The sequence below is a fragment of the Takifugu rubripes genome, chromosome 22 (assembly GCF_901000725.2).
Source record: "Takifugu rubripes chromosome 22, fTakRub1.2, whole genome shotgun sequence".
Lineage (NCBI taxonomy): Eukaryota > Metazoa > Chordata > Actinopteri > Tetraodontiformes > Tetraodontidae > Takifugu > Takifugu rubripes.
The window spans coordinates 3,176,575-3,200,520 of NC_042306.1; the positions used below are offsets into that span (position 1 = coordinate 3,176,575).

Here is a 23,946-nt window from a genome sequence, read left to right on the forward strand (position 1 = left end):
GTCCGTCTTTCTGAAGCACAGCAGGGTTGATGGGCGTCGGAGGGCGGGTCAATCTGTCCCCGCTAAAAAGGTGTCGCTGTGATCTCCCTTTAAAGGACGAAGAGGAGAAGCTCAGTCTGGACGACAACATCCTCCTCGAGGAGGACTTTGAAGCCGGGTACGAGGCTGAGGAGGACGAGGAGATGGAGGAGGATAGGAACGAGGAGGATGTGGTGGTGGCGGTGGAAGACGAGGAGGAGGAGGAGGAGGAGGAGAAGGAGAGCACTAAGAATAAAATTTTGAGGCTGGTGGCGCAAGTCGCCTCCAAAGTGAAGGAAATAATCGGAAACCTGATCACCACTGCCGGGCAGGTGGTGGTCACCATCTTGCTGGGCCTGACAGGTGAGCAGCGTTCCGCACCGCAAAGGCAACTTTACATTTTTGACATCATTCTTACGCTGCCGCCGTGTTAATCGATTTCTGTGACGTGTCTAAAGAAAAGTCACAGTTACTTTTTCCAGACTGGAAAATCCGGTTTGAAAGCACCGGTTCCAAATAATGGTTTAAGTTGAAATAAATAAACTCAGTTCAACCATTTTAACTCATAGCCAGCTGGGCGGAGTCCTCTTTTATGGGACAGCTCGGCATTTTTTGAGAGAGAAGAGGGGATTTTTAGAGCCAGGAGGGAGTTGTTTGTTCTTTCTTTGCAGGTGTCACCTGTTTGTCAGGCTAGTGAACGTCCATGTCCACTGTCTCTGTCCTCGCAGGTATCATGCTGCCCTCGCTGACCTCTGCTGTGTACTTCTTCATCTTCCTCTTCCTCTGCACCTGGTGGTCCCTCTGCCGGACCTTCGACACGCTCATCTTCAGCTGCATGTGCGTCCTGATGGCCATTTTTAGCGCTGGACACATCATTGTCCTCTACCTCTACCAGTTCCAGTTCTTTCAGGAGTCCATCCCGCCAGAGGACAGCTTGATCAGGTCAGACGCGCGGGGAAACCTGCACTTCCATCGCATCATAAACTGGCAGTCATGTGACCGTGAGCGCGTTTGTGTGCAATATAGTTTTCTTTCTTTGCGTCCTCTTTCTCACGAGCGGCCCTGATGGAAACTCGGCTTTGTTTTGGCGTCAGCTGACTCCAGCCGCTCTAGTCGCCGCCGCACCGTTCGGTCACTGTTTCCTCATTGTTGGTGACGCTGTGGCTATTTTCTGACTGTAGCTATTATCTCACAGTAACCATTGTTTTACTGTAGCTGCTGTCTGAGTGCCCTCGGAGTTGGAGAGATTTATTGATCTCCTGGTTTCTAACTTGAAAGCTGCGCTGTCAGGCTGGAAGCTATTTACAGCTATGTATAGCTGAAGCTGCCTTGGACAAACCTTCGTCCTTCCCGTCTCTTTCCTCCATCCAACGGCAGATAGGATGTAATGGCTGAATTCCAGGGCTTCTCTTTAGAGAGCTCTTTACAATAAATGGACGCCCGTCACACGCCGGTCGGGATGAAGACGGAGCGTTGGGACATTAGCAGTAATGAGACGTCTCCAGGAAGTCATTTAAATCCCATCTATGTTTGATCATGAGTGTATATACAGTTATCACTGTTGCTCTTTGATTCAGTCTGCCTGTAAATGGCAGTAACTGTCGGCCCTTGTAAAGTTGCGCACAGAGACACACCTACTGCCAAACGTCAGCGCCCCCCCCCTCCATCCCCACCAACCCTTGCCCATATTGTGACTGCTGACAGTGACCCGGCCTTGCTGTGGGCCACCGTTGAGTGAGACTGTTGAGAGATCTGGCTTCATCTCCACTTCCTGCCTTCCCTCCTTACAATGGAAGTGCCCAGTCACGTGACCAGCGGGCCTCCCCCAACAGCCAGCAACATTTCAGGAAGTGTTCTGGGGTCGAGGGGGTGGAGGGTGGGGGGTATTCCCTCCTCCTCCTCCTCCTTATGACATAGAAAGAAAAGCCTCAGGAGCCACCAGAAGCTCTAAATCCGGACGGCTGTCGCTGGAATACGTCAGCGCGTTTCCTCTGGAGTAGCCGACCTTTATTGTGCACGACGGAAAAGGAATGAATCATCCTTTGTTGCACAAACACTCTTTTATCACTCAGCCTGTGCGTGTCTCAGATTCCAGCATTAGGGTGGAGCGGGAGACTCCCCTCCTGCAGGACAGTCAGAGATTTATGGTCCAGTAGTGGTAAAAGTCCAGGATTAAATTTGCTTTCATACTGTGCACCAGCCTGGACATAAATTAATCTGAATTAGTTACGACTATATGGTGCAGCTGCATTGGTCATATGCATATGGACATGTGCAGACATATGCATCATTCATACAAATAAAGAAATTAACATGAGTATATGATGCTAATTATTGGCCCAATTGTTATGTTATCCTCTAATGAGTATCTTTTGTGTTCTATTAAGGTCTCTCTAGTGAAACGTGCTCCGGTGACACAAACCAAACGTGTTTCCATGCCGACGCATCTCTCTGTCTGACTGTCTCCACAGAGTCTTTGGCTTTTCCCCAGTTGTTCAGCTCAACTGTTCCCACACGTGGAAGCTTATTGTGCACTCGGATCGTAAGTGGTACCACTTTGTCAATCCCATCATGCTGCTAATTCTCTACTACACCGTCGCTACGCTCATACGCCTGTGGCTGCAGGAGCCCCTGGACCAGCTGACGGTGAGGACAGAAATGAAAATATGTGTATATATATAAGGTGGTCAACATAGCTGTAATCCACAGGATCAGAACTGCAGTTCGTTTTGAGATGAATTTATCGGATTTGCACACTTGAGTGATAAAAATGAGACGTTTATCAGGGTTTAGGGCTTTTAAGGTTAGGGGAAGGCAGCTTTACCAGTGTTTACTGCTCATCTACACATGTCTGTATTGCTATTCAATTGTAATCTGTTAAGTTCCACTGCTCCAATGAAGAATTACAAAACGTGTTTTCCTCGTATCTGAGCTGAAATCCGAACCTTTAAGTAAACTTTACAGTAAACGTTAAACTGAACTAGCTCAAATTGGTTTGAAAGATTGGACCTACAACACGTCCAGCGTGACTCCTGAGTTCATTTCAGAGCTGAAATAGAAAACAGATTGAATTAAATGGGCAGCCAGGCGGCCACGTGATCAAAAGAGCTCTATTGATGGAAGATTCCAGGACGATCGATCGGTGATTGGATCAGTCCGCTGCTGCTCAGGTTTTATCTCAGCCAGAGCTGGGCTAATTCTGACGGTGTTCGATGGGGCGAACGCATCAGCGTTATGTAATAATGAAAAGTTGATCAATAATAGAGCGGCGCGAATCGCGGTTCAAGCCACGCGTGGGACAAACAATGTTGAGCTCAATTCTCCGCGTCGGGTTTTTACCATCACGGCGAAGGAGCAGGCCATCACGCCACTGCTCCTTAGCATGTGTGAATACCAGAGAGGTAGTCGTCGTGGCTGTGGTCGCCCGTGCCTCAACTGGTGACCCGCTGACCATCTTCCCAGAGTTATGTACTCGGTTCCTCCGCCCTGTAATGGAGCTATAGATCAGTGTTTTTATAGAGAGGTCAATAGCAGCTTGTAAACCTGCGGGAATGTATGAATAATTGATCCCACCACAACAAAGTGTGTGTGTGGTTTTTCGGCCTATTCTTACACTAAGGTGAAAGCGTGCCAATAATAAAACATAATTAATAATAACGCTGAATCTGCTGCTGGCATCTTTTCTTGCAGCGGGATAAGTTATAATTATTCATTTGCATGTGTTTAATTTAAGAAATTTAAAAAAACAACAGTGCATCACATTGTAAAATAGTTATTTATAAAAGGCCACCAATCTCAGAATGGAATGGTTTAATTAAAAAAAAAAAGCGATTTAACATGTGCGTTTGTGGAAAAACGCAGAAAATCAATGCTAAAAAAAAAAAAAAAAAAAAGCCAAGGAAGACAAAACTGCGTTAGTCCTCTTCTATAGGTCAAGGAGCTGTTTTACGCTCCGTCCTGGTAAAGCAATGTTCAGTGGAATTAGAGTGCTTCAGGTGGCGTGCAGCCCTCAAACCATCCGCGGGGTTTTGTGTTTTCAGGACGAGAAAGAGGAGGACGTGTGCGAGGAGGAAGATTTGGTTGAAAACAAAGCCACCATCTCGGCCAACAGGAAGCGGCAGATGTGGTGGGAGTCGCGACGGGGCACAGATGAGAAAAACGTACGTCCAGATTCAAAATGGTCACATTTGAAGGCAGTCAGAATAAACAATTACCAGCACAGCCTCGACCCTAGAATTAGATTTATGTGTGTGTGTGTGTGTGTGTGTGTGTGTGTGTTAACTCATACTTTAGCTGTGATCTTTGTAACAGACTCATCCTGGAAAAAGATAAATTGGCTGAAAGTGCAAGCGCACAGACGGATAAACAGAAAAAAAACAACCCAACACACTTTTTGACCTTGTTCTCATATAAAGGTCTGTAGTCTGTCTCCACCGTCCACCTCCTGAGGTTTAAAAGCTTTTAGGGTGTGCAGACACGGATGAGCGATGGGCTCGATTTCCAGAGTAGTGCTGTTTGGCTTTGTTCCTGCTTATCCGCCACCGTAAAGAACAAGAAGGCCTTTGATTTTAGCAGCTCATCGATAACCCACCTTGCCTTGTATGCTCTCTTCCTCCTCTCAGCTGCTCTCCACCCTGGATGGCATCAGTACGACTGAGGTGGGGGCCCGCTCTGGATCAAACCTGTGCACCTTTTTCTACCCTCCTGTCCCCTCAGATGCATCCTGGATTCATAGTTATTGCAAAGTGCTTTTCCCACTACAGCCTCAGATCTATAATTCTCATGTGCTGTCTTCATACCTTTAACGATCTGCATAAAAGTCCCCCATTTAAAAAAGAAAAGAGGAAATAAAGTGCAGTGTGAAAAGGACAACATCCCCTGTTCTGTCCCACAAAGACAAACAAGAAAGCAAGAGTATCAGCTGTAACTAAAAGGGAAATGTGGCTGGTGAAGCGCTTAAATTCTGTGTTATAAGTCAAATACAGCTACTGGGGTTTGTCTTTGTGGGACAGACATGAGGACAACAGTGTGATCGTCATAGAAATGTCCCTCGTTGATGGAAATGTTGTGTTTTTTTTAATGAAAATGCTCCTCTGCAGGCTGTGCCCACCTCAAATGGAACCTCCTTTGACTTTGTCACGACTGAGAACGGACCCGTCAGCCTGGACTTGTACTCCACCCCCCAGTATAAGAGGGACACGCACGGTGACTGTACGGGTGAGCCTTCCGCTCTTTTCCCTCCAACTCCTCAAGCTAAATTAATCAAATATATCCAGGGAGCACTGCAGGATGTTTTAAAAGCGTGATGATCAGGAACAGGTGCGTCAGAGGGACAGTGCACGTGAGATGTCTCGGAGACAGAGAGGACAGACTGAGACGTGTCCTGGGACAGTGGATGTATATCGATAGGTGGATTCTGGGGTTGCACCTGCCGGGCAGGAGGGAGAGGGAGAGGACATAAAGTTATTTGGTGGGAGAGAAGAGGACGCAGAGGACAGATGGACGTTCCAAATTGGAAATGAAATCGGCTTGGTTGAAACGGGCCGAAATCTTCAACTTGGCCAGAGACACTTGTGAAGCAACAACAGAAGTAAAACCCGCGGCTTGACTTTGAAGGAAGTGGCTCCTGAGAGGGATCAAAGAAAAATGTATTGAGTTGCATCATGGGAAATGTGAAAGCTGGATCCACCCAAGGTTTAACAAATCGGGATATGCTGCTTGTTTGTTTCATGGCTGGAGAAACATGACGATTTATTCAGGGAGAACTGGCAGCAGCCACCGACTGACCCGCGTTTCTGTGTCTAACCAGGGAAGAGAGACGAGTGTGTGTACGAGGTGCGTTTGCCTCCAGAAGATTCGGTGTCTGGAGGAGAGGAGGAGTCGGAGGATGGAGAGAGTGGGATAATCAAAGGAGTTGGGACAATGGTGAAAATCTTCCACTTCGTCATGAAACAGAGCTACATCTGTGCTCTCATCGCCATGATGGTGAGTCCTTTCATCTTTCCCGATGGATTATGGGTAATCATCTTGGCCTTGGTGGTCACTAGCGGTGACTCTACTCAGGCATGAAGCATTGATGCTGATGTTCTTTAATAAGCTCTTGTAAAATGTTAGCCCAACAACCAATTAGCCGTTTGTGGCTAGTACTCCAGCACTGCTTGGCATTTCCCATCATTCCTTGGGTGTTCTGGTGAATCGAGCACTGAAATATGCATGAAATCGTTGGAACAAGTCGGATTCTGCCAAAGCGTCATTAGAGTTGGAGTGGCTCATCTCACACTTGCCTGTTTGCAGGAACAATGATTCAATTTTATTTTATAGCGTCTGTGGCATCTAGGTGCCACAGAAGCTGCATAAAATTGAATAAACCGCTCAGAATCAAAAGCACGAAGGCACCTTGACGTCGCTGATTCCGCGTGTTGTGTTCTCTCCAGGCGTGGAGCATCACGTACGTCAGCTGGCTGACGTTTGTTTTCCTCATCTGGTCCTGCATGCTGTGGATGGTGAGGGACCGGAGGCGTTACGCCATGCTGTCCTCTCCCTTCATGGTGGCTTATGGCAACCTTCTGATAGTTCTGCAGTACATCTGGAGCTTTGAGAACATGGAACCCATCTCAGGGCTGTTTGTCAAGAAGAACAATCCCTTCCACTCGCTTTCGTCCAAGGTTTGGAAACAGCAGCTCGGCAGTTTGACGGGGCTTGTGCGACCCCGCACAGCTATTGCGTCCTTAGCTGTTTAAATGCGCGTTTGTGATTCTCGTGGTTGAGACTTTGATGACATGACGTAACGACGCGGAGAGACCCGCAGGAAGCACAATTGCAATAAATGATTTGGTTAGCGCCTCAGTCAAACTGTTTTGAAAGGTTGTAATTTACTTTAAGCGGCACGTTAGAATGTTAAACAACCCAATTGAATCCAGTGTAAGTATAGAAATGCACATCTGACTTGTGGCGCCGGAGGCTAACGCACAACCTTCTGGGCAACTTAAAGTAAATGCAAATGATTTAGCGGGTCGTCTTCTCGCTTCTCGGCACGCTAACGTCTAATTTACTGCCCGTAGGTTCTGTGTCTGCTGAGCTTCTGGCTGCTGCTGAGACAAACTCTCACGGAGAGACAGGAGAAACAAAAGGAGGACAGTGTCGGTCTGTTAGATGTTTATGTGGAGGATCAGAAGAAGGGTGAGCTTAGGATTCTTCTCCAGTCTTTTCACTCCCTCAGGGGACTTCCAGGAAGTCCTGAGCTAACTATGGAACTATCAAGTCATTTGTTGTTCTGATAATTTGTCCCCGAGACAATGAAGACATGTTTTAAATAATAAAACATCGGAAAAACGAAAACGTCTCCCAGATGGTGACTTAATCTGCCACAGTTAAACTTGGGGACACTGGGAAAAGCTGCCGGCGGCGACGCAATTTGAGGGTTTTAAGTCTTTTTAAAGGTTTCAAATGGCTGCAGATATCGATATACGGCATTTGCAGGTATTTATTTTTATTATTAGGTTATTATTTTTTGCCCTAATCAAGAGTGTTTGGTGTTATAGAGGAAAAGGAATCGGAGGCGGGAGGGGAGCAAGACATCATGCAGGTCCTGGGTAAGATGGTGATGGCACTGCTGGTTAAATACTGGATCTACATCTGTGGCGGGATGTTCTTCTTCGTCAGCTTCGAGGGAAGAATCGTCATGTACAAGATCATCTACATGATGATGTTCCTCTCCTGCGTGGCGCTTTATCAGGTACTGAAGCTGCATTTCATACGAGAACAGCATCATTTCTGCTCGTGTATAATTGGAATAATAACAGAATGAGTATCCTCCTAAATGGACCACCTGAAGCTAAATGAGATCAATTTAAACACGTAAATATTTGCTTAGCTTCTGTACGTGTTTATGCCTCAGAAGCTTCCAAATTTAATCTTGCGACGAGTTTTAGCATGTCGTAAAGCGCGCGTACAGCAGTTTTATATTGCCCGATCCCTTCTGTTTTATAATCTCCTTCCACAATAAAACACCCACATAATGACCGCCTCCATGTGCGTGTTCTAATTTAATTCATGGCAGCGCTCGTAAAAGGCTTTGATCAACAAACCCAGACTGTCTTATCTAGGTGCACTTTGAGTGGTGGCGGAGGGTCCTGAAGTACTTCTGGATGTCCGTGGTGATATACACCATGATGGTCCTTATCCTCATCTACACCTGCCAGTTTGAGAGCTCCATGCCCTTCTGGTCCAACGTAACACACATGGACATAGAGAGGTGAGCTGACACCCCCCCGGTTTCGGCTCCTCGCACTTCCTGTTTAACCTCACTCTCGGTTTTATTTTCCATATTTACAGCTTGAACGACCTCGGGCTGGAGAAGTTTAGCCTGGCCATGCTTTTCACCAGGATATTCATCCCCGCTTCCTTCCTGTTGGTGTGCATACTCCACCTGCATTACTTCCACGAACGCTTCCTCCAGCTCACAGACCTGGAGGCCCTGGTGGCCAAAGAGGAGAGCACTATCTACAGGTGAGACCCTTCCGGCGCCGTTTTGTTCGTTTTTTGCAATGTATATTTAAAATCTTCACCTTCACAAGTGACCCTTGTATCGGCTAAGCTCATCCGATTCTGTTTTCATTGTGTTTCTAAGTTCATTTTAGTTGTGAACTCTTCTGTTATAAAGATCTTGTACTGAGGGAATCTGAATCGGGCGTTAATGGTTGTACGGAGAGCTCGGTTTTCCAGCCCGTTCTGTGGCCGGTTTGTGCTGGTTTTTCCCACCAAATCCACCTCCCGCGTCGCTCATCTCTGCTCTGCTTCTCTCTGTGACCTGCTTCCATCTTCTCTGCTGCCATTTCCTCTCAGCCATGCTAAAGTCAGTGGGCGTGTCTATCTGATCATGAATAGGTGGGTATCTGCTTGATTTCTTTGGCATCCATGACCTCTTTTTTCCCACCTACTTTCATTATTTTGCCTGTTGCCTTCATATTTTGGGTTCTTTTATCTCTCTCCTTATTTCCTCTTCCCTCTAAGCCCAGAAATTCTGTCCTAAGACCCCTCTATGTGGCTCTTAAGGGTTCATTGTGGTTCAGGAGGGTGAACCAGTTCCTACGCAGATTGGGTTCGCCATTTATGGGTCCACACGAGCAAAGAGGGGCAACATTCATGAATTGTATTTACAGACTTTAGATTTAATTAGACATTGTGCACATCGTACAAAGAAGAGTCAAATCACAACGCGAGCTAGCAATAAGGAAAACCCAGGAGATATTCCGTGAAATGGGCCTAGAGATGATATGACTTTATGATTATATGTTTCCTTTAGATAATGAACAAATTTTGGTCTCCTTGGCAAAGACAATGCGAGTTATAATCCAATACGACGTCATACTAGAATCTGGAAACGGTGAAGCTTGGCCCTGGTCTGCGTAGGGTTTTGGGGAAGCTTAAACGAGGCGTTACACCTTCAGTTGAGCATGGTTAACCCCGAGTAAACCCCTTTTGTCTCATTTTCTGGACCGAAGTTCAGAAAATGATTCCTGGAGTCATTCTGAAATGCATTTGAACTCAAATGACAGCAGCTTCAGCCTGACTGTGTTGGTTTATCTTGTTGTGTTGTGTAACCTCGTTGTTCTGACCAGCATCAAGCAAAAAATTCCGACTCAGCAGAGCAAGTAAGTGCCGAAACGTGTTGACCAAATGCTTGACTTGACATGCGGCCGTTTCATGCAAGCCAGACCCGACCTTTGACCTTGCCCCTCTGCCTGAGAAGAAGTTTGCCCCACAAAAATCCCACAAACCAAACCAAGCGGGCTCATATGGTAGCGAATGCTAATGGAATGTGCAATGTTTATAAGTTCCAATGCTTGATGACATGCTGCTCTGCTGTCCATGCAGAGCTGATGATTCCCATTAGATCATTTGCATCAGAGCCTTTTAAAGATGTGGCTGAGTGCATGGTATATTTATGAGGACATGTTGGTTTTTAATAAGCTGCCCTGTTTATTATAAGGCTTTAGAGGCTAAGGTGTGCAGTAAATAGAGGAGTAGGACATGTTTTATTGAAAAAGTAAACTTGGGAAACAAGGAGACCATTGTTCCATCACCTCTCCAGGGTCTCTAACCTAAGTATGAAAAAATATGCTTGAAATGAAGACTTGGAGTCATTTATGGACATTTAGAACGAAAAAAAAACCCGCCAAGAAAGCTGAATAGATAATTCTGTTGGAGATGACTTTTCATCATTCCTTGAGTCTAATTTAATTTATCATTGGAATCGTCCCAGCATAGGTCTCTGCTAATGATTTGTGGAAGACTTACTGAGGGGACGGTTAGAAAAACCTCCGCGTCAGCAACATGACCAACAAAGTAAGAGTGGCTGGAGTGGTAAAATCCTTCAGCTGCCAAATATTTCTGTTAGCGGCAGGAAGGAAAGAACTTAATTAAACAATAGATGGAATGTTTTCTGCTCACAAAAACATGCATGGATCCCAAAACTGTTAGTTCTGCAGGCCTGTAGTCAGATGGTCCTGGTCAGTTCTGAGGTACTTCCCATTTCACCATTCCTTCCATACTAATATTGAGAGAATCAATTCTGAGTGAAGACGTTGAAGATTCGGCGAGGCCTTTATCAAGGCTGCCGCAGAGGGAAGGGTTGATAAAGGAAGAAGTCCTCATGAGTAAGGAACACACAGGCGCGCGTGTGTGTGGGTGGGTGTGTAATTCCTGATGTGTCTCCAGGCTGGTGCACCAGGATGGAAGCCTGGCAGATCTCACCATGCTCAGTGCCAGTTCGGTGGAGGCCACGCTGTCCAGAGACGAGCAGGAGCCTCGGGAGGAGCAGAAAGAGTGGGGGGCAGAGTGTAAGGAGCAGCCTCTGGTGGTGGTCATCCCACCTGCCGACATGATCGGAGAGAAGACCGGAATCTTCTCTGAGCAGCGGCAGTCCAGCACGGACGAGAGCTACCACTGCAGCGCGGGGACGGAGCCTGAGCCGAGCACCGAGCAGAGCACCGAGCAGAGCTCCGGTAACAAACGCTAATGCTAACCATGGCGCTACGATCTCTGATGGTATCCGAGTCAAGAGGACCAGTGGAGGAGTGGCACGCCACTGGAAATGTTGCTGCTGCTGTCATTCATTTCTGTCTGTTCAAGAGTTTATTAGCAACCCAGAAGACATTTGATTAGTGGGTTGAGGCAGGAAAAGTCTGCATCATAATTGTGTCTGATTTACAGATTTTAATATGATTATTAGGATTCCATCGACAATTCTTTTCATTTGGTTACTAAAATATAGCAAAATGGCAATTTTTTGTACCTAGTTTGAAGTTACACTGGTTAAAACTAATGGTGCGTACAATATAAGTATTAATAAACGGCATCATTCTATAAGTTAGTGAGTATATAAGTGAGTTACAACCAACTGAAGTATTTGTCAGGTTGACTAAGGGTGGAGTTGGATACATTAATGACCTTTTCAAATCAAATGTGATTAAACAATACAGAATACAGCTGTTGTGGGATGTATTATATTAGCAGTATTTAATAATATATTGTCAACAGAGGACTCTTTTTGAGCCGTGAAAGTGGGAAATCTTCATTTTTCATGGATTTTTGTCCACTTTTCCTGCCCGAATGAATCAGTTGGGGTTCTGTTTTTTGAATCAGATCTGAAGAACAAATGGCACCTGGTGGTCGAGCGCCTCACTGTGCTCTTCCTCAAGTTCCTGGAGTATTTCCACAAACTGCAGCTCTTCATCTGGTGGCTGCTGGAAATCCACATCATCAAGATCGTGTCCTGCTACATTGTCCTGTTCTCCATTAAAGAGGTAGGAAAAAGCGCAGCAACGTGGCGGCGCCACCGCTGAAGGAACCAGCTGAGTGTGTTTTTATTCTCACTTTGTTTTCCTGATGTCGCCGTCTCTGCAGGTGTCTCTGTTGAATTATGTCTTTTTGGTGTCCTGGGCCTTTGCCTTGCCCTACAGCCACTATCGCCCCCTGGCCTCCAGCGTGTGCACTGTGTGGACGTGCATCATCATTATATGCAAAATGTTGTACCAGCTTAAATCTATAAACCCTTTGTCTTACTCCAAAATCTGCTCTCCGGTGAATATTTCTTTGCAGATATTTGTGTGCAGGTGATTCCACAGCAGAATTCTTTTTAACAAGTGCTTTCTGTCCACAGCCAGGAAATAACTCAAGTGAGCAGCTGACTGAAATGAAGGAGTCTATTTTGTATAAAGAACCTGTGGAACCAGCACACTGGGTGGGCCTGAGGAAGTCTAACGACCTGCTGGATTACCTCAGGGTGAGCAGAGATCACCAGATGCCTTCTTTTTTATTTAAATATAAATATTCCTGCTAGGTGGTATGGTTAGTTTTACAGAATGTTGAATAATAAGTGTTAAGACTGGATTCTCTCTGTGCAGAACAATCTGTTGATGCTCGCTCTGCTGGCGTTCGAGGTGACCATCTACCGCCATCAGAAATACTACAGAGTGAGGAACAAACTGTCGCCTCCTGCTTCCAGGATCATTTTCCACAACATCACGCACCAGCACCTGGACGACGGCATCGTCAGCTGCATTAAATACTTCATCAACTACTTCTTTTACAAGTTTGGACTTGAGGTAGAACGCAAAAAAACCCCAAATTAAATCTTCATCCATCGTCTGGTAAAAAGCCTCTTCATGCGTGCTCCACTCGTGTGTGTCCCTCCCCCCCCCCACAGACCTGCCTGTTGTTGGGGGTCAATGTGATCGGCCAGCGTATGGATTTCTATGCTATGCTTCACGCCTTCGCCTTGATTGCAGTTATGTATAAGCGCCGGAGGAAAGCCATAGCGGAGATCTGGCCCAAATATTGCCTGTTCCTGGCGTGCATGCTGACCGTGCAGTACTTCGTCTGCATCGGGATCCCACCAGCAGCCTGTAAAGGTGGGTGACGTCCCATTTTGGTCAACCCGGGGTCAGTTATTGTGTGTGGCTGCGCGTGTGCAGCCGTAACGTGCATGATTTTCATTTCAGATTACCCCTGGAGGTTTCCCAACTCTACGACAGATTCCAACGTGGTGAAGTGGCTGTACGTTCCCGACTTCAAAACCAAACCCGACTCGTCATTCCTCATCTGTAGGTGGCATCTGTGAAATGTTTGGCATTTGTCTGGTCGCTGCCGGTGTGGTTGTTGGGCGGCTTTTGCGAGAGTTTCTCCTCGTCCTTTCCAGACGACTTCATGCTGCTGCTGTGCGCCTCGCTCCAGAGGCAGGTCTTTGACGACGAGAACAAGGCGGCCGTTCGGCTGATGGCTGGAGACAACGTGGAAATCTGTAGAGACCTGGACGCGGCCTCCTTCAGCGTGCATAACCCCGTCCCCGACTTCATCCACTGCAGGTACACTTGGCTCCGATTGTGCCGTCATGAGGGAGTCAGCTAGTCCTTAGGTCCCCCCCCGTTCTAGCCTGGCAAAGATGGCTTCTTTGAAACCATCTGTCTTTCCCCCTGCTGTCCCCGACTGAGTGTCCTCGTCTCTCATGTGTCTTTCAGAGGTTGTATAAAGACAGGAATACCGCAAATGTAGGCAGTGATGCTGTTTTGGTGTGAATCCTTCCTGTTTATTCGGGTAAACGTGATCCGCTGTCGTGATTCACGATGCGAGTCCGAATCCTCGTCCAGGTGTCGGACACATTTCTCAACCGTCGGTCCTGAAGTAGCCGTTCTCATTCTGTTGCTGCCGACAACAGTCCGGACACGGAGGCGACTTTGTAGGAAACCGTTGTTTCTTCTGGGCCTGGTTTTATTTCTTTGAATTCTTCAGGGGGGCAAAATCCTGGGAGTTCCTGATATGTTTTGTGGTGTTTTCGGATAATTTCCAGATGTTCGCCCAGGTTTTATGTAACTGAGTGACTGTTGCTGCATCAACTGAGACGTTTGACCTATCGCATGTGTTATTGTTGCCTGTCCATCTGTCCATTTCCTGTCAACCAAAGCAGTTATTTATTTATTTATTTATTTATTTAGTCATTTTGACTAAAATTCAGTTTGTGTTCTTAGTCATACGACTCTTTATTGGGTTTCATGTGTGACTCAGGCTTTTTTCAGTAAAACGGAGCTTCACTCAACTGGCCCTGGTGACGGGAATAAAGACAAAGGAAGCGATCTTTATTTGTGGAGCCCAGCAATCTTGATCTCACAAAGCAGCCGTTCAAATTTATGTGGCGATGTGACGGTTAAAAAAATGTGTGGACGCAGCTCAGAACTTGCGCTGAAGGTACAAATCGAGGCAGATGTTGGGCAGGAAATAACACAAACCATGAGGTTTTGAAAGGAAGGGAAATAGAAAATAAGCAAGCAAGACGGCGAGAGCATCCTGACCTGTCCACAGAAATGGATTATGTGCTCTTCACGTTTCACTGTTTGGACGCGCAAAGTGGACAAGTCTTTTATTAACGTACTCTGTGTCCATCAACAAGCCCTAGTACAGAAAAAAAAAACGTATACAGCCCTACAGCCTGTCTGTCCACGCCACGGCAGCCCTGCACTTATTCCATCGTTTCCCTCCAGGATCGGATTACGGATACGGGGTGGAGAAGAAATCCATAATCTACAAAAACACTCTGTCCATCACTTTGTGACACAGACGCTTTTGCCCTGTACTCTAACTCAATAAATAGCTTTTAAGTATGGAAAAGGTATTTTCTCCCCCTGATGAAGACGGACACTTGCTCTCCCAGCCTATCAACGCCTCATCAGGGCTCCATCTGACCTCTGCAGCTGAATTTAACGGCTGATTAACGCCATGTTCGACGGGTCACCTTCATTGGACAGACTTTCTGTTCTAAAGCGGAACTAAAATAATGAACAGCGAATATACAATTAAATATCAACCAGCGCCCTCCTGATAAAGCCGTGACTTGGTGTCCTTATGGTCACCTTAAGGTTCAGCAACCTGAAGACAGAGGATGCTTCCTCCAAGGAACGTGGGAGCTCAGGGGATAGCGATGTCTACCTGGTAGGAGAGAAAACCAGGTTCGTCTATGGCCCTGGAGGACTGGATTTGGGCAGCCCTGGTGTAGAGCCTCAGGGTGTAGGACTTGGGTTGGACTTGATACTGACTTGTTTCATGTGCTTGAAGTTGGCCACAAGCGCTGAGCCACGTGCCTGCTTGTTTTGGCTGCTCTGATGCCCGACAGGAGCTTCCATGTTGTCTTGAGGCAGTGTTATTGCCCGTCCCCCGGGACATTTGGTTTATTGTTTTTACCGCTGTCTTGCAGGTCCTACCTCGACATGCTGAAGGTCATCATGTTTAGCTACCTGTTCTGGTTTGTCCTCACCATCATCTTCATCACGGGCACCACACGTATCAGCATCTTCTGCATGGGCTACTTGGTGGCCTGCTTCTATTTCCTGCTCTTTGGTGGCGAACTGTTGCTAAAACCAATCAAAAAGATCCTGCACTACTGGGACTTTCTGATTGCCTACAACATCTTTGTCATCACCATGAAGAACATTTTGTCTGTAAGTTTGGCTGGGTTTGTTTGTTTTTAGTTTATATATCTATCTATAAAACACACACACGCCTCCCTGTACTGCTATCTTTGTGAGGAATTCCATAGTCATCATGCTTTACCCAGCTTCCTACCCCAACCCTGACCATCCCAACTAACCCCCGATCCTCACGCTAACCTAAACCCAATTCTAACCTCAGCCTTAAATCCATGCTTTAACCCCCAAACAGTCATTTAAAGTTCTGAGGAGCAGTCAACATGTCCTCACTTCTCAAAAATGTCCTCACTTTGCTAGTAGAATGCAGATTTTGGTATTATGTAGTAAGTACACAGACACATATATATTGTAATACTGCCACCTATAGATCATTTGCTTAAACGGTCGTTGACAAAGACGTACAAATAAATGTGTAACATAAGATATTGTGTACGTGCCACAATGACAAGTGGGTGTTTTTTCTTTAGATTCTGGCTTGTGGTTACATCAACTCTCTGATGGTGAACCACTGCTGGTTGATTCAGCTGTTCAGCCTGGCCTGCACCATCAAAGGTTACAACATCAACAACATGCAAACGTGTGAGTATTTTACCTTTTTTGAAGTGAAGTAAATGGATGAAATGGATCAGATCGACTGTGTCTGATCGCCACTGGCGTTGCAGCCGAACAAATCTGCGATCTGCCGAGAAATGAGGCCGGCATCATCTGGGACAGCATCTGTTTCGCCTTCCTGCTGCTGCAGAGACGAGTCTTCATGAGTTACTATTTTCTCCACGTGGTGGCCGACATCAGAGCGTCCCAGATTCTGGCATCCAGGTAGGGAGCGGGAAGAAGAAGGGGTGAAAGGAAAAGAAGTAAAGCTGCTCCTTGTTTGAAGGAGGGCCGCTTTGGTGACGGTCCCTCCGCTTGGTGGGTTTGCTGCACAGATTTATGCTGATGCCGTTGTGTGTTGCAGAGGAGCTGAGCTTTTCCAGGCCACTATAGTGAAGGCGGTGAGAGCCAGACTGGAGGAAGAGCGTAAATCTGTGGAGCAGCTGAAGAGACAGTGAGCCTTGAATATCTGATTTATTTGATCCAAGACCCTTTCATTTTAACGGCATCCATTTGTCTCTGACATTGGAAAAGATGCTACTTCTATAGATCTAAATTATAAAACAAGATTGGTGTGTTTGTTTGTTTTTTTTGTAATTTAGCTTTAAGCACATGCTAATGGCAGCTATGATATCCTTAATTACTCTTCCCTTTTAAGCTGGAGTCAACCGTTCCTGTGTCCATTTCAATTAAATGGGCATTTAGAGTGTCAGTAGATAGAAACCATTTATTTCTTAACGGGGCTTTTATTTTGAAATCTTGACAGGAAATCTGTGACATGTTCCCACGTATGCTGTTTCCACAGCAAATGTAGATATTGGTTATTATGAATAATATATTCATATTATTATTGTGCATTTAAGTGATGTATTATGTCAAACGTTATATCAGGCCTGACCAGAATATGGTAAAAAAAACGTCTCCGTGATGTCATGCACTTATGGTGATCTCAGGAGTTACTCACTCCGATAATATCTACTCACTTACTCTAACAAGCACTCTGCTACGACATGCACTAATTTCCACGTGCAGTCTCATGGGTCGTTGGTGAAGTTCCTCTTTGTCGATACACTCTTTTTGCTTTCTCTTTGATCTAATCAGGATGGAGCGCATTAAGGTGAGGCAGCAAAAGTTTAAGAGGGGCAAAGAGAAGATGCTGAGCATAGCACAGGAGTCTGGAGATGGACAGACCCTCATCCAGCCTGAGGACGATGATGATGACGATGATGGTATGAGGGCAGGTTGGAGACGGTGTTACATGGTAGCGCTCGAGGGGGTGGAAGTGTGTTTGGGTTAGCTTAAGATAGTACCATAAGCTGTGCTGTTGTGTGACTAATAATTTCTTAAAAAAACAACTGAAGTGAAGATATTCCTTGGAGTTTAGCCACAAATACATTTTCTTATCCAATTTTGCATTGCTGTATTTGTGAAATTTTAGGAGCGCATCGAGCGAAAGCCAAGACCAAAAAAAAGCAGTGGTGGAGGCCGTGGGTTGACCATGCTTCCAGTAGGTTGATGCTCCAACCCTCCTTTTTCTCTTCCTCCACTCTCATTGGCCCTTGTGTCCTTGACCAGAACGTTGAGGATTCCAATACTGACCCAGGGCTCTGAAGGCACCGACACAGTAGTGGCGCTCCATCCAGTCTTTAGTCCTTTTCTGTCTCTATTTAAGGCCCCACGTATGTAAAGACGGCACAAACAGCGTGAGGAGAAATACAGGAAGATGGTATAGAACCGTCGGCATGATTGCAGAGCAGGGCTGCCTTAAATAGACAAGATGAGGTGATGAAGAAAGAGAAAATCACTAATGGCTGGAGGTTGGTACTTGACACTGCTGAAAACATAAATTTGAACACCGGACTGATCTTGGGAGCCTGCAGTATGGAATCGCTCTGTTGTTAAACACTGTCACGCAAAGACATGAATGTGAACCTGCCTTTATTCTCAGTACTGGAATAAAAGGATCGAGGGTTGATTCATTCTTTGTACGTGGACATGACAACCAAACAGGTGTGAGCCACGAGTCAATAAAAGAAAGATTGAACCTCCGGCGCACGTCTCTTATCGCATAAATACACAACAAACGTAAACAGTGGCTGCCTGTTTGGTAGGGTCTTACGCTGTTCTCTGCCCCCAGACGACATTTGCACCTCCGTTTAATCATCGTATCTCTGTCATTTGGTGTTTCATCTTTATTTGCCAGCATCCACCCTCACCTAAACTGCTCACTGTGGTTCTGTTCAAGGACATAAGTCAGCCTTGTTAATCCTATTGCTTCTGACACGTTACTAATCCAGCCAGGAGTCACTGGCTCTGTCAAATAGCTTGAAGGTAACATCGCTTGGTATGGCAAAGTCTTCAGTGCCGTGGACGGTTTCCCTTGAGTTTCCTTCTTAGAGCTGCTAAATGTCGAACGCTTTCTGCTTTTACCATCTCATCCTCTCGTTCAGAGTTGGTTTCTAAAAGTCAAACTTACTAGAGAGTCGATTTTAGAGTTCATTTGTTTTGAATTGCTTATTTTGAAGGTAAGTGTTTTGAGTTTTCCTCTTTTCAAAGCTTAATGTAAAAACGGCAGCTTCCTTTGGTGCGTGTACGTCTACTGTTTTTATTAAACGTGCCTCTTTACGCTCCCCTCAGTGGTTAGAAGCGGAGACTATTACTTATTTGAAACTGACAGTGAGGAGGAAGAGGAGGATGAGGAGAAAAAAGACGACGACTCGCCAAAGAAGTCGGCATTCCAGGTGAAGTTGAAGCCAAGCTTCCGGATCCGTCTCTGTCCCAGCTCCTGAATTAATTGAATTTCTCTTTGCTAACAAAGTCAGTCGCTGATGTCGTAGACTCATTTTCGACTAACCCTCTCTCGCTTTGTTGTCCTTCTAGCGGGCTATTGGAAAGTTTGTCTCTGCTCTTCTGGCTTTGCCCAAGTCTATCATTAAGCTGCCTAAATCTATTCTGCAGTACTTAATCAAAGCAGGAAAGGTGAAACTCTGTCCATTTAAGTCATAATTAGTGCCGCTCTGCCTCCTCAGCTCATGCTCTGAAACTAACAGATCTCATCTGCATGAACTTTGTTTTGCTCCTGGTTGTGTTTTTGCAGTGGTTTCGGCCTCATTTGTGTGATGGTTGCGTGTTTATAAACTGTAAACGGGGCTCAGTTTTGACCCATCTTCAGAGTTCTTCTTTGCTTTTTATCGTGACAACTGCTTGAATCTTTCTCTTCTATTCTCGCTTTTGCTTGTAGTCATTTTTCCTTCCTGAACTTCATGTCATATTTATACTGGCGCCTTCCTCTCCAGTTTTTGTATCACGCCTGGATCACAGACCCCAAAGCCGCCCTGAGGGCGCGAGGCAGAGAGAAACGCAAATTTTGGAAAAAATACACGAGGGGAGTTCGACGCCATAGAACCAAAAGAGACGGTGAGCAAGGTGGAATGTTGGAACGCTAATTCTGACCACTGTTTGACCGCGGGTGCCTTCTGTTTTTGTACCTGTTCAGCAGGTCATGCGACCATAGAGGTCGGAGAGCTCTCAGATACTCAAGGGAAAGGAGAGGAGAACAAGAAGTCCGGCGGTCCTGGTGAGTAGGGTTAAAACAGAAGGATATGTCAAACTAACACCGGAAACTCGCAGTCACCGGCTCCTTTTCTGTCCTCCGTCCAATTGTCCAAAGACAACATCATCAAGCGAGTCTTCAACATTATAAAGTTCACCTGGGAGCTTTTTCAGACCACAGTGGACAGCTTCACCAAGTGGATGAATGACATGTGTCGGGAGTATATCGACATCTCCACTGTGCTGCGAATAGAGCGCTGCATGCTGACCAGAGAGGTCAAGAAGGTACCAGCGGACTGGAAACATGGAAGCTCCATTAGGTCCGCTTGTTAATAACTGCTGAAATGCTCTCTGTACCAGGGAAACGTACCTTCCCGAGAGAGCATCCACGTCTACTACCAGAAGGCCATGAGGCTCAACATGTCCCGCCAGGCCAGTATAGCTCAGCTAAGTGAGGATGACTCGGCCTCCGGCTCCATGAGGTTCCGGAGGCGGCGAAGAGGCTACCACATGGAGAGCCAGGACTCCACAGCCTCCAGGGACAGCATTTCCAGGTACACGGCGCTTTTTAGCTGTCGAGCATGCAATGCATCATGGGAGCTTAGACAACAGGGAGACATTTGTCTGTTAGTGTTGAATAAATGATTAAAATCTGCATCCGTGAATATGTTTTAGTACAAATATGTATTCACGCTTTAATCCAGGGAGCGTGGAGCCCATCGAAATCGACTCGTCCGCTCCGAGTTTTTGAACTTGTCTGTGTCCACTTTGCTCTATTGATGCATGTCAAGCGCTCCATTACACTTCCAGTACTTTGAATAGAAGTGTGCGTGCGAATGCAGCCACAGGGTGGACTTGGGTTACAGTTACAGCCATTAGAACTGTTTCATTACAGTTTGTCTCACTGTTCAATAAAGGAGAGACAAATTCTGTAATACGGCTTCAGCGTGACCGCAATTTGGTTAGCAAAAAGTTTTAAAGAGGAAACATAATCAGATATTCTCGTTGTCAGGAGATCTGGACAGGCCTGCGTGACGACACTGAGTTCTTTGCCATTTTTCATGTCCATGAAGTCATCAAATCTATCGTTTTCCTCCTCGTTATTGTACTGTCGGGTTACTGCAATCACTGCATCTGTCGCTCCCATCGTCTCTCAGCGCCTTCACCGAGGCAACCACGCTGTTTTCTCGCCAGTCCACCTTGGAAGACCTCGATGGGATGCCGGAGTGCATTCCTAAAACCAGCGAGCGTGCCAGGCCGAAATTGCGCAAGATGTACAGCATGGACATGTCCAACTCTTCCATGGACAGTGGCAGCAGCTTCATGTCCAGGTGCCTGGCCTCCTCATCACGCCTTTGTATTCCCACCAGCATGAACACAATGACTGCATGCGCTCTTCTTTCATTCTCAGCTAAAATCCCCTATTTTTTAATGCTTCTTCATCTTTTGCTGGAGTACATGTCATCAAGAAAGCCGAAGAGTCTGAAAAGAATGACGTTTTTATCGCGTTTTAATCCTGTTTTCTGATTTGTGCATTGAATAACTCCCAATCTCATCTGAAAACAAGCCGAGAGAGATGGGTTTGCATAAGGTTTCACTCTCTTTTCATGTTCAGTCCCACTCAAACTTTAACTCAAACCTGCCACCGTTCAGAGATGTGGGTCTGGTAGGATTTTCCCACTTTCTTAGCTATATTGTGCAACAGCCCTGGTCTGCAGAGAGCTTCAAAAACACCAGAGGGATCTCTCTTCCCAGAAGGGTACACGCTTAGATACGCTACAGAACACAGTGGTTAAGCAGAGAAATGTTACACAACGGTGTAACAAGAGCTGGACATTCCACAAAATAGAAATTAAAGGTGGTGATGGAGGCTTCCAACAGGATCAAATCAAATCAAATCAATCTTTATTTATATAGCGTCTTATACAATCAAAATTGTTTCAAGGCGCTTTCCAAAATCCCAGGGCCTAACCCCAGACAAGCAACAGTCGCAAAGAAAAACTCCCCTTTAACAGGAAGAAACCTTGAGCAGGACCAGGCTCATGTAGGGGGACCCTCCTGCTGATGGGGGGGGTGAGGAGAGGAGAGGAGAGGAGAGGAGAGGAGAGGAGAGGAGAGGAGAGGAGAGGAGAGGAGAGAGACACAGAGCACAGAAACACACACAAAAATACACCATTTATACAACGGGTCAGCAGGGCTGGAGGTCATCATGCAGCTCCGAAGGCGGCGTTACCTGAAAAATAAATAGAGAGGGCGGGGGAGGGGAGAAGCAGAAAAACTACACAGGAATCAGCATAACTAGTCTGCTTGATGACGAGGAGGGAAGGAGAGGAGAGGAGAGGAAACCATGACCCAGTGGAGTGACAGAGGCCTGTCAGGTGATCATGTTTCCGGACCCCTGCAGCCTTGGCCTATAACAGCATAGCTAAGATGTGACCTAACGATTAGACGACCCCCAAAGTATGATAATTTGTCTATCTATGATAGTAACTGGAACTACAGAATTAGTAACAATAAGCTTTTTCAAAGAGGTAGGTTTTAAGTCTGATCTTAAGAGTAGCGATGGAGTCAGCCTCCCGTACCTGGACAGGGAGCTGGTTCCATAGCAGGGGGGCCTGGTAGCTAAATGCTCGGCCCCCCATTCTATTCCTAGAAACTCTGGGAACCACAAGTAGACCAGCATTCTGAGAGCGGAGCGGTCTATTGGGCTGGTAAGGTTTCACTAGCTCCTCCAGGTAGGATGGAGCTAGGCCTCTGAGGACCTTGTAGGTCAAAAGAAGGGTTTTAAAGATTATTCTAAATTTAACGGGCAGCCAATGAAGCGAAGCCATTACAGGAGTTATGTGATCTCTTTTGTCAATACCTGTCAGAACTCTGGCTGCAGCATTTTGGATCAGCTGGAGGCTTCTTAAAGAGTTGTTTGGACACCCTGATAATAAAGAATTACAATAGTCCAGCCTGGAAGTAACAAATGCATGGACTAACTTTTCAGCATCATGCCGCGTCAGCAACTTCCTGATCTTTGTGATGTTCCTCAGGTGAAAAAAGGCACTTCTAGGGACTAATTTAATGTGTGAGTTGAAGGAGAGATTTTGGTCAAAAGTTACTCCAAGATTCCTCACAGAGAGACTAGATGTTAATGAGATACCATCTAGAGTGATCATGTGATCTAATCTATCCCTGAGAGGTTCAGAACCAAACACCATGACCTCAGTTTTTCTTGGGTTAAGGAGGAGGAAATTTGAAGACATCCAGGACTTTGTGTCTTGAAGACAGGTCTGAAGCTTCACTAACTTCTCTGTCTCCTCTGGTTTCATGGATAAATAAAGCTGAGTGTCATCAGCATAACAATGAAAATTTATCCCACGCTGCCGAATAATGTTCCCCAAGGGAAGCATGTAAAAGGTGAAGAGGATTGGTCCAAGTACAGAACCTTGAGGAACTCCATGGCTAACCCTACTGTATGAGGAGGAAACACCATGGACATGAGCAACCACCACCTTCTCAAGAATTTTAGAGTTAAAAGGAAGGTTGGATATCGGCCTATAATTTGCTAATATGTCAGGATCCTGTGATGGTTTTTAAGCAACGGCTTAATCACTGCCACCTTGTAGGACCAGGGTACATAACCTGTCACTAAAGAACCATTGATCTGGTCCAGGATAGAGCTGCCTATCAATGGTAAAACATCCTTCAACAGGTGTGTTGGCATGGGATCTAAAAGACACGTGGTGGTCTGGGATTTCTGAATTAGCGATGACGCCTCAGAAATATATATAGGGGTGAAGGAGTTTAAGGGCTCGTTGGAGACCCTGTATGTTCCCACAGTCAGCACATCTGGTGATGGTCCAGTTGTTGGGATGGCCTGGTTAGCTTTCTCTCTGATAGCTAGAACTTTATCAGTGAAGAAGCTCATGAAGTCTTCACCACTAAGGGAAGAAGGGATACGTGGATCTAAAACACTGTGACTCTTGGTTAATTTGGCCACAGTTCTGAAAAGAAACCTGGGGTTGTTCTTATTTTCTTCAATTAAAGAATAAAAATAAGCTGTTCTAGCCTTACGGAGGGCCTTTTTGTAAACTAATAGACAGTCTTTCCAGGCTACATGATAGCTGTCTATTTTACAAGAATGCCACTTCCTTTCTAGTCTTCACACTTTCTGCTTGAGGGTCCTGATATGTGAATTATACCAGGGGGGCACACCTCCTCTGATTTACTATTTTCTTTTTCAGGGGGGCAACAGAATCAAGCTTGATTCTCAGTGAGGTTGCTGCACCTTCAGCAATAGAGTCAACCTCAGCAGGGC

At 46.0% G+C, this 23,946-nt stretch overlaps 1 protein-coding gene across 16 annotated transcripts in view; it reads left to right on the plus strand.

Annotated features, from left to right (window-relative positions):
* piezo2b (piezo-type mechanosensitive ion channel component 2b) overlaps positions 1-23,946 on the plus strand; it is a 47,500-nt gene that overhangs the window by 11,623 nt on the left and 11,931 nt on the right. For 8 of the 16 annotated variants that reach the window (XR_003887100.1, XR_003887098.1, XR_003887099.1 and 5 more), the window contains 33 exons: positions 96-381; positions 747-960; positions 2,490-2,664; positions 4,059-4,178; positions 4,641-4,676; positions 5,118-5,235; positions 5,828-6,003; positions 6,453-6,683; positions 7,080-7,197; positions 7,560-7,753; positions 8,124-8,272; positions 8,353-8,526; positions 10,738-11,024; positions 11,665-11,825; positions 11,926-12,102; positions 12,182-12,304; positions 12,426-12,626; positions 12,728-12,932; positions 13,023-13,124; positions 13,220-13,385; positions 15,266-15,509; positions 15,965-16,076; positions 16,160-16,313; positions 16,453-16,542; positions 17,190-17,317; positions 17,527-17,595; positions 18,726-18,829; positions 18,969-19,067; positions 19,385-19,505; positions 19,585-19,665; positions 19,759-19,925; positions 20,001-20,194; positions 20,798-20,971. Coding sequence is in view for 13 of the 16 variants with exons in the window: in XM_029831707.1 (XP_029687567.1) it covers positions 96-381; positions 747-960; positions 2,490-2,664; positions 4,059-4,178; positions 4,641-4,676; positions 5,118-5,235; positions 5,828-6,003; positions 6,453-6,683; positions 7,080-7,197; positions 7,560-7,753; positions 8,124-8,272; positions 8,353-8,526; positions 10,738-11,024; positions 11,665-11,825; positions 11,926-12,102; positions 12,182-12,304; positions 12,426-12,626; positions 12,728-12,932; positions 13,023-13,124; positions 13,220-13,385; positions 15,266-15,509; positions 15,965-16,076; positions 16,160-16,313; positions 16,453-16,542; positions 17,190-17,317; positions 17,527-17,595; positions 18,726-18,829; positions 18,969-19,067; positions 19,385-19,505; positions 19,585-19,665; positions 19,759-19,925; positions 20,001-20,194; positions 20,798-20,971 (5,150 nt within the window). In the remaining 3 variants the exon portion in view is untranslated. Of the gene's footprint in view, positions 1-95; positions 382-746; positions 961-2,489; positions 2,665-4,058; positions 4,179-4,367; positions 4,434-4,640; positions 4,677-5,117; positions 5,236-5,827; positions 6,004-6,452; positions 6,684-7,079; positions 7,198-7,559; positions 7,754-8,123; positions 8,273-8,352; positions 8,527-10,737; positions 11,025-11,664; positions 11,826-11,925; positions 12,103-12,181; positions 12,305-12,425; positions 12,627-12,727; positions 12,933-13,022; positions 13,125-13,219; positions 13,386-15,265; positions 15,510-15,964; positions 16,077-16,159; positions 16,314-16,452; positions 16,543-17,189; positions 17,318-17,526; positions 17,596-18,725; positions 18,830-18,968; positions 19,068-19,384; positions 19,506-19,584; positions 19,666-19,758; positions 19,926-20,000; positions 20,195-20,797; positions 20,972-23,946 lie in introns of those variants that run through there. The other 8 variants (XM_029831710.1, XM_029831717.1, XM_029831714.1 and 5 more) reach the window with 8 other exon arrangements.